The sequence below is a fragment of the Ailuropoda melanoleuca genome, chromosome 12 (assembly GCF_002007445.2).
Source record: "Ailuropoda melanoleuca isolate Jingjing chromosome 12, ASM200744v2, whole genome shotgun sequence".
NCBI classification, from domain to species: domain Eukaryota; kingdom Metazoa; phylum Chordata; class Mammalia; order Carnivora; family Ursidae; genus Ailuropoda; species Ailuropoda melanoleuca.
The window spans coordinates 26,543,248-26,555,965 of NC_048229.1; the positions used below are offsets into that span (position 1 = coordinate 26,543,248).

At 60.7% G+C, this 12,718-nt stretch overlaps 3 protein-coding genes across 3 annotated transcripts in view; 2 read left to right on the forward strand and 1 right to left on the reverse strand.

Moving 5' to 3' along the window:
* Window positions 1-1,832: 1,832 nt before the first annotated feature.
* Window positions 1,833-3,213, reverse strand: TMEM190 (transmembrane protein 190). The gene is made up of 5 exons (XM_002926381.3): window positions 3,069-3,213; window positions 2,939-2,974; window positions 2,303-2,428; window positions 2,148-2,232; window positions 1,833-2,061 (listed from the first exon to the last, which is right to left on the reverse strand). The coding sequence occupies exons 1-5, from the start codon at window positions 3,124-3,126 to the stop codon at window positions 1,833-1,835; spliced, it is 534 nt and encodes a 177-aa protein (XP_002926427.1). The 5' UTR covers window positions 3,127-3,213.
* A 3,990-nt stretch (window positions 3,214-7,203) lies between these two features.
* IL11 (interleukin 11) lies at window positions 7,204-11,138 on the forward strand. The gene is made up of 5 exons (XM_034638791.1): window positions 7,204-7,360; window positions 8,472-8,644; window positions 8,816-8,902; window positions 9,027-9,188; window positions 9,980-11,138. The coding sequence occupies exons 1-5, from the start codon at window positions 7,354-7,356 to the stop codon at window positions 10,148-10,150; spliced, it is 600 nt and encodes a 199-aa protein (XP_034494682.1). The 5' UTR covers window positions 7,204-7,353; the 3' UTR covers window positions 10,151-11,138.
* Window positions 11,139-12,448: 1,310 nt separating this feature from the next.
* LOC100472635 (cytochrome c oxidase subunit 6B2) overlaps window positions 12,449-12,718 on the forward strand; it is an 8,053-nt gene continuing 7,783 nt past the window's right edge. Inside the window, exon 1 of the mRNA XM_034638090.1 lies at window positions 12,449-12,584. Coding sequence (XP_034493981.1) covers window positions 12,449-12,584 — 136 coding nt within the window. The remainder of the gene's footprint in view (window positions 12,585-12,718) is intronic.

Genomic DNA, 12,718 nt, shown 5'->3' on the forward strand with positions numbered 1-12,718 from the left:
TCATCTGCTGTGTTCTGTAGTTCAGAGGAGGACACGGGTTTAAGAGAAGAGGGACGCGCAGGTGAGGAAGCATCAGCTTACACAAAATTTGGCGTAGAATGCAGAACCACCCACGAGCGGTGAGAATCCTTTACCTTGCCCAGAAGTCTAACACAGCTGGGCAGCTCTCTGGCTGGAACCACCTGCCAGCAACCTGGGCCCAGCTGACTGGAGTGTAGGCCCCTCTTCGAAGGAAGACAGGCCTGTTCAAACACAGGACTCCATAGTGGGTGGGGTGAAGCGCTTCCAGCACACGAACGACGGAGAACTGGAATTTTAACACAGGGACCTGAAGATTCTGGCTCCAGTTGCTCCCTTCTCCCTCTGGGACCAAAATGAACGGAGGTGCCAGACAGAGCCACTGGCAGCCGTTGTTAGGTTTTGCTTTCTTTCTCTGTGTCTGTCTGTCTCTGTCTCCTGTGTCTCTTTGTCCCTGAACCCATCGTTCTCTCTACGTGTCTTCGTCTGGCCTCTCTGACTCTGCTGTCTCTCATCCTCCAGCTTGTACCCCTGGACGCCAGGGAGGCAAACACGCTGCAGCAGATGGGGGCGTGGAGGGATGGAGGAGAAACTGAGCAGGTGTGTGAGTCAACGTATGAGGGGCCACAGCAGAAAGAAAGGGCTCCCTTCCCCTGCCCCTCAGGCCGTTGGGCAGTGGGCCTTGGGAATGGGTCCTGGGAGGGGTCCTGAAGAGCCACTAACCCCACCCTTCCTCCTGCATACAGATCCGTGTTGCCACCTGTCAGGACTGGACTGCGGTGCACAGCTGTGGCCACCATCACCTGGGCCACCAGGATGCCTCCCTGTCCAGCCCTCTCCTCCCCTGGATAAATGGCTCTGCCTCATAGCGCTGTGTGTCTGTCTGGGAGAGGGACAGTACTGGGGCCCGGCCACACCCACAGAGAGGCCGCCCATGCCCTTGTGGACCTTGGAGCCCAGCTTCATACTAGCCCCTCCCGGAGGGGGGCGGGAGAGTGGTGCCAGGGTCTTGAGCCCAGACCCGCCCTTCCTTCCAGACCCCGCTCAGCCCCCACTCTCTTTGTATGGGGGTCCTCTGAGAAGCAGACAGAGGGACAAATGACACTCACAAGGTACTTATTGGGAGGAAGTACCTTAAAAAAAAGAAAAAAGATTTATTTATTTTAGAGGGAGAGGGGACGAGGGCAAGGGAGAATCTCAAACAGACTCCCTGCCAAGCAAGGAGCCTGGCACGGGGCTTGACCTCAGGACCCTGAGATCATCACCTGAGCCACAATCAAGAGTCCCCACCAACAGAGCCACCCAGGCCTGGAAGGAAGTACTTATGGAGGGAGCTCGGTATGGGCGCAACGCCTGGGGAAGGCAGAAGGTTTGGGCAGGACAAGTCTTCTGTACGCGCTTCCAGGAGAATTTCCGCCTGGCCACTGTAGAGTCTGAGAGTAACTTCGTCCACCAGGGGCAGCCCATGTCCCGCAGGGAGCCCTGCCGTGCTCAGGCATTGGAGGGAGGCATGGCACTTGTTGGCGGAGGGGGCAGGATCTCAAGGGTACGCGGCAGAGGCTGTCCATCAGTGGTGCTCCAGCAGGAGAGCTGCAGGCCACCCCCCCACTGACCCACCACTCCCTCGTTCCAGAGCCCACTCAGCCCAGAACCCCCATGATCACAGCCCAGCTCCCCAGCCCCCTCGTGAACACACATACACACACATGCTCCCGGCCCCAGAGCTCATGGGCCCCCTGCTCCCATGGTTCTTAGAAAAGACACCACACATCTATATGCTATATCTGTATTGAGGGGTCGCCCCAGGGGTGCCCCTAATCTTCGTCCTCCCCCTCCTCTGTTTCTTCACCCTCTTCTGTCATCCCTTCCCCTGACACATCCCCAGTCCCCTCTGGAGGGAGGGAGGCTGGCATGCTGCCACCGGATGTCTTTTTTTCGGTCAGAGTCCCCCGGTCCTTGGATAACAGAGACACGGTCCTCGACAGGTCACATTTGCCCTTTAAGAACCCTGGAAGGTGCAGCATGTCCCGGCGCTTGGCCCACCTGATGGGGAGGGTACACACTCAGCCTTGACCATCTGCCTGCTCCTCTGGGGGTGCGGGACCCCCCTCAGCCCCAGCCCCACTTGCCAGAACAAGCAGATGCTGGAGATCAGGAAGAGGAGGCCTCCACATGTCCAGCCCAGCGCCCACATGTGCTTCCTCCGCATAGTTTCTGGACAAAGGAGGCAGGTTTGAGACCTGGGAGTCTCAGCTGCCCCAAGGACCAGCGTTCCGGCACTCACCATCTGGCCGCTGGTGGTAGCAGACCCCGTCACGGTAGCAGCAGCGTAGACGCAGACAGAGATTGGAGTTCTCGATCGCCGCCTGGCCCCCACAGCTCTCCCGGTCCCACACATCTCCCTCACAGCCTTGGGACCAACCACAAGTGGCATCTATGTCACAGAGTCTGACCCGAGGGCCTCAGAACCCCAGGGTCCCAAAGTCAGGCTCTGGGACTGCCTGCCTAGTGTTTACTCAGTGCCGGACCCAGGCATCCAGGCCCTCAGCCCCTCCTCCCTCAGACCCAGGAGTCCTGTCCCCAGGCCCTCCTCCCTCAGACCCAGGAGCCCAGGCCCCCCAGGACCTCCTTCCTCAGACCCAGGAGTCCTGGCCCCAGGCCCTCCTCCCTCAGACCCAGGAGCCCAGGCCCCCCAGGCCTTCCTCCCTCAGACCCAGGAGGCCAGACCCCCAGCCCCTCCTCCCTCAGACCCAGGGGTCCAGGCCCCCCAGCCCTCTTCCCTCAGACCCTTGTGTCCAGGCCCCCAGCCCCCTCCTCCCTCAGACCCAGTATCAGTCCCCCAGCCCATTCTCCCTTTAGACCAAAAAGTCTAGTCTGGGCTCCCTGTCCTTGGGGGACCCGGGTTTCATTCGCTGCTCACTCCACGGATAGAAGAATCCCTGGATTCCATTCCCATCTGTGGAGAAAAAGGATCGGTGTTGGAGGAGGGCTGTATGGGGGCTGAAGAGGCTCCCTGCTCAGCTCTCTGACCCTCTCTTCAGCCCCCTCACCTACTGAGCCCTGCATCAGCAGGAAGAGGCTCAAAGCCGGGATCCCAGAGCCCACCATGTTGCCTCCCCAGACCCTTGGGGCCTCTGTGGGGACAGACCTTGAAGGCCATCACCCCAGCAACCAGCTGGGCCCCGCCCACCTGCCCACCCAGCTTTCAAGGTTCTAAGTTCTGTTGCTAGGGAGCCCCCTTGGCAGTGGGGAAGGAGGGGGGGGGTGTCACACTGGCCTGGTCATGCCTGGTTGTTAAGAAGTTGCTTCCTTAACAACCAGGTGGAAGGGTCCATGGGGGTGGGGTGGGGGTCTGGGCATAAAAAGAGCCTCCTTAGCAACTTGGGCAGAAAGCGGGTGGTGGTCTAAGGCACCCCCTCCTTGCCAACCAGGGGACCCCAAGAGGTGGGGCCTGGGAGACCTTCCTGCCAGGGAATCCCTCTGCTTAGTAACCTGATGCCTGTGGACCAGGTCCAGGTGGCCCGAAGCCTCCTGAGACATAGTTGCCAGGGGTCTTCCCCCTAGCAACCAGGGGCAGGGGGCCTGAGGCTTACTGAGCCCCATTGTTAGGAAGGCCCCCCTAACAACCAGGTGGCCTAGGAGGACAAGGGGAAATGGGGGTTGGGCCAGTGGCCGGAGCACTTGCTCAGGAGTCTCCTTGTCCCAGAGGCTCTCCAGGCCTCCCAGTGGAGAATGGATGGGGAATGCGTAAGGGGCCACGAAGATGTGAGGGCCGTTAGTGTGGCTCGTGGGCAGGAAGACCCTTCTCCCCAGGCCTCAGTCTCTCCACCCACAAATGGGGGAAGGGGTCCACGTGGAGGTCTGCAAGCTTCCCAGTTGGTCCCCCTCGGTGGTGGAAGAGGAGGCCAGCAGGGGGGCTGGGCTGGGACCATGATCCCTAGTTCTCTCAGGTGAACCTCCACTCAGCTTTGCAGTACGGTGAGGAGGGGGCCTCCTGGGGCAGTGTGGCTTTGGGATCTGGACTCTTGGGTCTGAGGGAGGAGGGGGCTGGGGGCCTGGACCCCTGAGTCTGATGGAGGAGGGGCTGGGAGCCTGGAGCCCTGGGTCTGAGGGAGGGGGGCTGGGGGTTTGGACTCCTGGGTCTGAGGGAGGAGGGGTGTGGGGTCTGGACCCCTGGGTCTGAGGGAGAAGGAGGCCAGGGACCAGGTCTGAGGGCAGCTGTCCAGAAGTCCAGACCCCATTTCTCAGGAAGCCCTGTGTGGCTGACTCCCGCCCTGCGNCTCCCGCCCTGCGCATCTCTTGTAAACATCCTGGTGGGAGCTGAGTGGCCCTGGGCTGCCTCCGTCAGAGATGACACAGGTTAGAGGGGGGCTCAGCAGGGGGCCGGGGGTGGGGGGTCATAGGGGTTGTGGGGCTGAGGCTAGCAGCTGATGACCATTTCCTGTGTCAACATCATCTGGACCCACTTCGCAATTCCCGGGATTCCTCAGGGATCAAGGAGGGGGTGGGGGGCGGGGCTGCCAGGCCCTGGACCGCGGCTTGGGACTGGGGGGGCCCCGCCGCACGGCCCTCACCGCTAATGACAGGTTTGGGCTGCTTCTGCGGCCCGTCTGCCCCGTCACCCCCCAGAGGCCAGACAGGACCCCCCAGGGACAGACAGACGGACACACACAGCCTCGGACCTGCTGACCTCACACCAGCCAGCCCTACCTCTCCCAGGGGCCAGCCCATGAGCAAGGACCCTTGGCTCCCGTTCATATCCCAGTGGCATCTTCATGTTTGTGACCACCCCCCCCCAGCCTTCGGCAGTGCATCTCCCCTGGTCCTTGTCTCTGAGACTCTGAGCTTGTTTCTTTAGAATTTCTTGTGTCTGTAGATCCCATTATTTTAACAACTTGGTCTTTTCCTCACTCTGGATATCTGTGCCCCAGTCTCTGTTTCTGTGTGTTGGTGTCATTTTGTCACTTTTTGTGATTCCCCGATCCTGCCTGTCAGTGTGGGCACCCCTTCCCTTCTTGCTCTCCTTGTGGTGAAAGGAGTCTGAACGCCTCCCCCGCCCCCTGCCCCTGGAGGGGGGGGAAGACCCAGGATCCTGAACAGTCGCCTGACCTCCTGCCATCACCCACCCCATCTCCCTCAGCCTCCTGCAACCAGGAAAGATGGCATTAGGGGAAAGATGACCCCACAGCCTCAGGGTGGCGGGCCAAGGCAAGATGCGTGGGGGCGGGGGGGACTGGCACCAGTCAGGCACACTGACCAAGCCCAACTCCTGACCTTTCCCATAGAGCTTCCCCCAAACGGCAGAATGGCAACACCTTTTTCTCCACCTGGGAACGAGGGTTTAGGGGCTGGACACCTGCCATGTGGGTCTGAGGGAGGAGGGTGCTGGGGGTCTGTGATCCAGGGTTGAAGAAGAGGGTCTGGGGTGGTACTGGTTCCCAGTAGTGGAAGGGGCTGCCATTGCGAGATCCCTATTGTTGCTCTCAGATTGGCCCTGGGCCCAGTCCCTATCCCCTAGGACCAGTCCATCCCCCAGGCTGGTGGCCTGAGTCACCTTGGCTGGCCCCGCCGGTCTGGGGGGGGGCTACGTCAGTTCTCCCCTCACTGACGCAGCCTTGGGCCCCCCACGCTGACTCAGCCGGAAACAGGCCCCCTGGGGGGTGGAGACCCAGTGGTCAGAGGCCTGGGTCCCTGTGGGAGCGGGAGCTGGGGAGGGCCCCTGGGGGGCCCTGGAAGGGGTGGCCATGACAGACCTAGAGGGAGAGCTCTTACCTGAGGCAATGAGGTCATGTCCCACCATGGGGGGGCTGTGACCTCACCTCCCTGGGGACTTGAGCAGTCATCCCCCACCCCCAGTGGTAGGGGATTGGAGGGGGAAGACTCTAGCCACCATTCATCCCCAGAGCCCCCCTGCCAGCTCAGCAGTTTTGAGGGCTAGGAGGGGGCCTGCAGGGGGACCTTTAGAAGTCCTTGTCACTTTGTCTTCTCACTCCCATCCAGTCCTCCGTCCTTCGCGTCCTTTGCTGGGAGGGGGATGCTCCCAGGGATGGGGCTCTAGGCTTGGTCCCTCACTGGCTCTGCCTCTGCCCCTGGCGCTCATCAGGGTGCCTGTTTCCCCAGGGCTGTCCTGTCCTCCCCAGTTTCTCTGTGCGTTGCCGTCTCTGCCCTGTCCGGTCCCCACTCCCTGGCTGAGCCACTCTCTCCATGTGTCCATCACCCTTCTTATGTCGCCCGCTCACTTGCCATCTCCAGCTCTCCCGGAGGCTGCACCTTTCTCTGGGTGCCCCTGGTGTGCGAATAAAAATCAAGGAAGAGCACTGCAGCGGTTCATGTTTATTGACAGCTGACCGTGTGTCCTACACGAGTGAACTCATCCTTACCCAGGTGTTCGGGGGCAGGGGGATGGGTGCTCAGCTATCCCCATTTCACAGATAAGGAAACTGAGGCACAGAGGGGGTGCAGCAGCTGTGCAAGATCCCACCTCATCTGATCTGGGCATCTCATGCTGTCTCTGCGTCCCCCGTCTCTGCTTCTCTCCCCACCTTCACATCCCTGCTGTCACCCCGAGACTCCGCTCCTCTCTGTCCCCACTGCTCAGCACCTGCATGTCTGAGTGTGTCTGGCTCCCTGGCTCTGTCTCTTGGGGCCTCCGCAGCTTTGTCACCCGTGTTTCTTCTGCCGCCTGCCTCCCCTCTCTCTAAGCCTCCAACTCTGTCCCTTTTCCTCCTGGGGTCTCCGTGGGTCTCTCTGCTCCTGCAGTGTATCTGCTTGTTGTCTCTGTCTCCCTATCTCTGTGTTTCAGACTCTCCATCTCTGCCTCAGTGTCCCCATCTCTCCAAGCGTCTTTGTGTCCTTGCTTGGGTCTCACACTCTCCATCCCTCTCCCTCCCTCTGTCCCTTGGAGTGGCTCTGCCTTGCACATCCATCTCCCCAGGCCTGCATCTTGTGGCTCCTTGTGGCTCTGTCCCCAGCTCTCCCCGGCCCTCTCTCCCCAGCCTCCCCACCTCCCCGCCTGTCCTGGTCCTGCTGACCCCGACCCCCTCCGGCGGCTGCAGCCTGGCCCCAGCTCTTGAGATTCGTGTGTCTGCCCCTGTGGCAGCCCGGCCGAGGAGGTGGAGGGAGGGGACGCCAATGACCTCACCGCCCCCTATATAACCCCCCAGGCGTACACACTCCCTCACTGCCACGGCCCTCGCTGCTCACACGCACATGCCTCCCCTCCCCAGGCCGAGGCCCAGCTGACCCCCAGGGCTCCCCTCCGGCAGCGGACAGGGAAGGGTTAAAGGCCCCCAGCTCCCTGCCCCCTGCCCTGGGGAACCCCTGCCCTGTGGGGACATGAACAGTAAGTTGGTTCAAGTTCATGGGGTGGGGGGGACAGGAAGGGAGGAGGGAGGGCCCGTGGCGAGGAGGGGGGGAAGCAGACAGGCGCAGAGGAATGGGACAGAAAAAGACAGAGGAGAGTGAGTGAGCCATGGGGAGGCAGAGACGGAGAGGAAAGGAGATTCCGAGAAAACAGCAGGCCGGGGGAAGAGACAGGCTGAGAGACGGGAGGACGAAGCTGAGACGCGGAGAGAGGCACAGGGTACCGGAGAGAGATGGAGACCCCCAGCAGACAGAGAGAGAGAGAGACAGATGTCGGAAGGTGACCCCCAAGGTCCCGGGACCCCCAGGGAGTCAATCGGGGACCGAGAGACGCAGACGCCCAGGCATCCCGACAGAGAGGTTCTGGGAGGGAAACTGAGGCAGAGAGCCCCCAGGAGGTTAGCGCGAGTCCAGAACACCGACCCCAGCCAGGGGGAGGAGAGAAAGAGAGACAGTGGTGCAGACAGGAACGGGAGAGCCAGACAGATGCGGACCGACGGACAGACAGCGGCCGGGGAGGGCTGGGGGGCGGGCTGGGGGTGTGATGCGGGAGCGGGGCGGCCCGGGGGGCGCTGATTGGCTGGCNTGTGCGCCGCCGCCGGGTCGCTCTCCGCCTCCCGCGGCCCCGCTGCGCCCGCGCCTCTGCCTCTCTCCGCCCAGGTGTGCTCCGGGGGCATCCCCGGCCCCACGGCCCGGCCTTCCGCGGTCCACTGGGGGTGGGAATATCCCCCTGGGAAGGGGTCTGGGCCTCCGGGTTTCTGTCCTAGTCTCCTTCCTCTGCTCTCAGTCGGACTCGGGCTCCCGAGGCCCGGGGAGGGGGCAGGTTCTGGCCTGTGCCTCCCCCCTCATGCCCCGCCCCGGGGCCCAGATTCCGGCGTCCGGGGGCGGACGGGAGACGCCCGGCCCGTCTACCCGCCCCGGGCCGCGTCTGCTCCGACGGGCGGGGCAGCCAGAGCCGGAGAGGGAGAGGGAAGCCCGCCCCGGCCCTGCGACCTGCCCTGGGCGCTCCACCCTGGAACTCAAGACCCCCAGTCCCTCCTCCCTCAGACCCACCAGTCCTGTCTGAGTTCCCGGCTTCCTCCCGCCCCCAGGTGTTTGCTGCCTGGTCCTGGTCGCCCTGAGCCTGTGGCCAGATAGAGCTGCTGCCCCAGGGCCACCTCCTGGCCCCCCGCGGGCCTCCCCAGACCCTCGGGCTGAGCTGGACAGCGCCGTCCTCCTGACCCGCTCCCTCCTGGCCGACACTCGGCAGCTTGCGGCACAGCTGGTAGGAGAGACAGGAGGGGATGGGCTGGGACCGGGACCAGGAGTGGGGAGGGCTTCTGGGCTACCACGGTGGCAGAAACGGGGGGGAGGGAGGAGTTTGGGGCCTGTCTGGAGGATGGAGGGACCCTTGGAGCTGGGCAGGGTCCCCCTCAAGGCTTCTTTGCCCCCACAGAGAGACAAGTTTCCAGCCGACGGAGACCACAACCTGGACTCTCTTCCTACCTTGGCCATGAGTGCAGGGGCGCTGGGAGCCCTACAAGTAAGGGAAGGGGAAAGGGACGGGGGCAAAGGTGAGATCTGGGCATGGAGGGTGTGCGAGGGATTGGGGGCCAGAGAAGGCAGGTGGCAGGTGTTCCCTGATGCCCCCATGCCCTGTGTCCTAGCTCCCAGGTGTGCTGACACGGCTGCGAGCCGACCTGTTCTCCTACCTGCGCCATGTACAGTGGCTGCGCCGAGCGGGGGGCCCTTCCCTGCGGACCCTGGAGCCAGAGCTGGGTGCCCTGCAGGCCCGGCTGGACCGCCTGCTGCGCCGGCTGCAGCTCCTGGTAGGACATCCCAGCTCCTAGACCTGACACCTAGACTTGAAACCTGAGACCCCAGGACCCCAGACTCAGGCCTGCTCTGAGACCCTCACCTGTGTCCCTCAAATCCCGTGGCCTCGAGACCCCCAGCCCCCAAGCAAAGGCAGCCTGGAGACCCTACCATCTCCAGACCTCAAGAGCCTAGACCCTGAGGGGTCAAACAAGAAGACCCCAGACCTTGAGCTCTGAGTCCCTAAGACCTCAGATGCTGGTCGTGAGCCCTTAAGACCCCCAAACGCTGACTGCTAAAATCCTAGACCCAGGACCCTGAGATCAGAAAACTTCAGATACCAGTTCCTGGGCCTGACCACAAAGACCCTGGACCTCAAATTCCAACCCCCCGTTCTGAGAGCCCAGCCCTCACCCATGAGTCCCCGAGGTTGGGTCGGAGAGACCCCACATCTAAGACCCCAGCCCCGAGATCTTGGACCTGACCCCAGACTTGAACCCCCAGCCCCCAGCCCTCACCTAGCACCAGGATCCCCATCCTGACTCTGTAGACCTCACCCCCAAGCCCTTGGACTTGGCCCTGGAATTCCAGCTCTGACACCCCCACCTTTTGGCCCCAGTCTTCATTTTCTGAACCCAACATGCTGAGAACTGCCCACCCAGAAACCCTGCCCCACAGGCCAGAGACACTCCGGAAGCATGCAACCTGGACTCCCCAACCCATTCAATAGAGGCTGCAAACACCCCTTCCCAGGACCCCCACTGCACCCCTGACCTATTGCTAACCCTGTGTCCTCTCCCAACAGATGTCCCGCCTGGCCTTACCCCAAGCACCCCCAGACCCACCAGCTCCCCCGCTGGCCCCCCCGGCCTCTGCCTGGGGAGGCATCAGGGCAGCCCATGCCATTCTTGGGGGGCTGCACCTGACCCTCGACTGGGCCGTGCGGGGCTTGCTGCTGCTGAAGACTCGGCTGTGACTCGCCACCGGGAACCGCCAACGTCCTTTGATGCCACATCTTATTTATTTATTTATTTTGGGACTGGGGGCACGGCAGCAGGAAAACACCCCCTCCTCTTTTCCCCCTAATTAGAGGCGGTCCCTCCAGGAGACCTGGGCAGAGTGGGGGGTATCTGTGCCTTATTTATACTTATTTATTTAAGGGGGTGGGTGGGAGGCAGAACTTAGGGACCAAAGGGGCAGGGAACTGGAGTCCTAGATTCTTGAATCTTTTAAGAAGTCTGGCTGCAGGGTTTCCCTGTCCCCTAGCCCTCTGGGCCTGGGCAGGAGCATATATTATTTATTAAACAATTACTTTTTTGGGTTAGGGTGGGGAGGGAAAGGGAAAGGAGGCCTGGGTTTTTGTACAAAAATGTGAGAAACCTTTGTAAGATGGAGAAGGGGAATTAAATTTGTCATACACGTCCACTTAGAGACGATTTTTCTGAGGGCTGAGGGTTGGGGGCTGGATGCTGGGGTCCCTGGAGCAGAGGGAGGCAGGACCCTTAGTGGGCAGGACCGCAGAGGGGAGATTGGTGGTCCCCCGGGGACCGTGAGCTCTGAGTGGCAGGGTCTGAGCCTGTGCTTTGTAGGCACTCAATAAATCCTTAAAGGAAGGTTCCAGAAGGCCATCCTGTGCCCTACAATGTACGTGACAAAGCTGCAAATTTGACATCGTTCATTATGACGATGTTCACAACAGCAAATCAGAAACCACCGAGATGTCCAACAATGAGGGATGGCTTAATAAATTACACCCGTCCACGTGACGGAGTACCGCCAGCCATGCAGAGGGGACATGGCAGAGGCTGCTTGAGGACAGAGAGAAAGCAGGCTGCTAACCACAGCATGAGTCCCATTTTGTGTTTGGATGGATGGATGGATGGATGGATGGATGGATGGATATACAGATGTTTTTAAAAGTCCTAGAACATGGGGCACCTGGCTGGCTCAGTCAGCAGAACGTGTGATTCTTGATCTCGGGGTCAGGAGTTCCAGCCATACATTGGGCATAGAGCTTACTTTAAAAATAATAATAATAGGGGCACCTGGGTGGCTCAGCCAGTTAAGCGTCTGCCTTCAGCTCAGGTCACGATCCAGACTTCAGGATCGATCCCCCAGTGGGTGGGGTGGGCTCCCTGCTCAGCGGGGAGTCTGCTGCTCCCTCTGCCTCTCACCCCGCTCTCATGCTCTGTCTCAAATAAATAAAATCTTTAAAAGATAATGATAATCTAAAAAGTCCTAGAAGGAAATACACCAAAATGTTGACAACGGTCCCCTCAGGACGGAAGGTGGGGTGGAGTTATGAGTGACTTTTTAATTTGTGCTTGTCTGTATTATCCAGAATTTCTACAATGACCATGTATTTTGCATGACACATTTAAAAAAAATAATAAACACTTTTTAGAATGAAAGAATAGCAGTCAACACCTTCCCCCCAAATAGCCCTCAGAAGACAAGAATCACGGCTCGCTGAAGGCCTGCTCGACTGTGCCTTAAGTGTGCCGTTTTACTTACACGATCCCCTGAATGCGCCATTAAGCCCCACTTTACTGGTGAGGGAGGGTGAGCCTGGAGGGGGTAGGGGTGCCTGTTGTTCAAAGTCACATAGCTAGGGAGGGACAACTGATTCTGCTGGAGATCTGGCTGGTTCCAAAGCACACGTCGCTTTCTTTATAACGCGTGTTTAGTAATTGTTGCCACAGACACAAATCCGTTGCTTATGAGGAAACTGAGGCCCGGTGGGGGGTCTGAGTCTTACTCAAGGTCTAGGGAAAGGTCAGTGGTGAGTTGGGGCTCTCCTCGGGCCTCCTTTCTAAGAGTCAGAAACTCTTTGGTTAATTATCCATTTACAACATCCAAGACACTGCCCCCCCGCCCCGCCTCCAAAGAGTCCTGTGTTTTCCCTAGTTTGGGTCTGGAGCGAGGCCTTCTGATTCACAGACCCCAGCCCTCAAGACTCTAGGCCACATCCTGGAGAAGGCAGCCCATCCATGCCTCCCAGAGAGTTCCCAGAAAGAGTCCTACACGTGTCTGATGAGGTCACAAAGCCCCTCCACCAGAAGGCTCCTCCCCAGGCCAGGGCTGACCACCCCCCCTCTGCAGGGCCATGGCCAAGCCCTGGGGAAGCTCCACCCTCGGGAACCGCTGAGCTCCCACACCTGTGAAGCCCGAAGGGCCAGGACGGGTGGGCTGGGGGACACTGCGCAGGCCATGTGCCCAGGGGCCAGGCTCCCTGACTGTGTGTCCGTGGTGACCCACTTTTTCTCCAGCCGCCATGAACCGGTTTCGGAACATCAGGCGCATGGAGCCACTCCAGGGACCCTCCAAATGGGTCCCCACTCTGGGCGAGCTGCAAAAGACCCTCCAGAAGGGCGAGTACCTGCCCCTCCGCCCGCTGCCCATGTTCGAGAGTAACTTTGTCCAGGTCCCCAGCTTCCTGCACCCTGGGGGCGGAGAGGGGCAGGACGGGATTGAAACCCCCTGGGCTGGGGGATTTGAACCCAGGCAGGCATGAGGCAGCGGTGGGGGGGGGGCTTCGGGGGCA

Coding starts and splice junctions, on each gene's coding strand:
- TMEM190 (XM_002926381.3), bottom strand. CDS start 3,126: ATGGTGGGCTCTGGGATCCCGGCTTTGAGCCTCTTCCTGCTGATGCAG. Junction 2,975..3,068: donor GCTGATGCAGGGCTCAGTAG/GTGAGGGGGCTG, acceptor TTTTCTCCACAG/ATGGGAATGGAATCCAGGGA. Junction 2,233..2,302: donor CTACCACCAGCGGCCAGATG/GTGAGTGCCGGA, acceptor TCCTTTGTCCAG/AAACTATGCGGAGGAAGCAC.
- IL11 (XM_034638791.1), top strand. Junction 8,645..8,815: donor GGCAGCTTGCGGCACAGCTG/GTAGGAGAGACA, acceptor TTGCCCCCACAG/AGAGACAAGTTTCCAGCCGA. Junction 8,903..9,026: donor GGGCGCTGGGAGCCCTACAA/GTAAGGGAAGGG, acceptor CCTGTGTCCTAG/CTCCCAGGTGTGCTGACACG.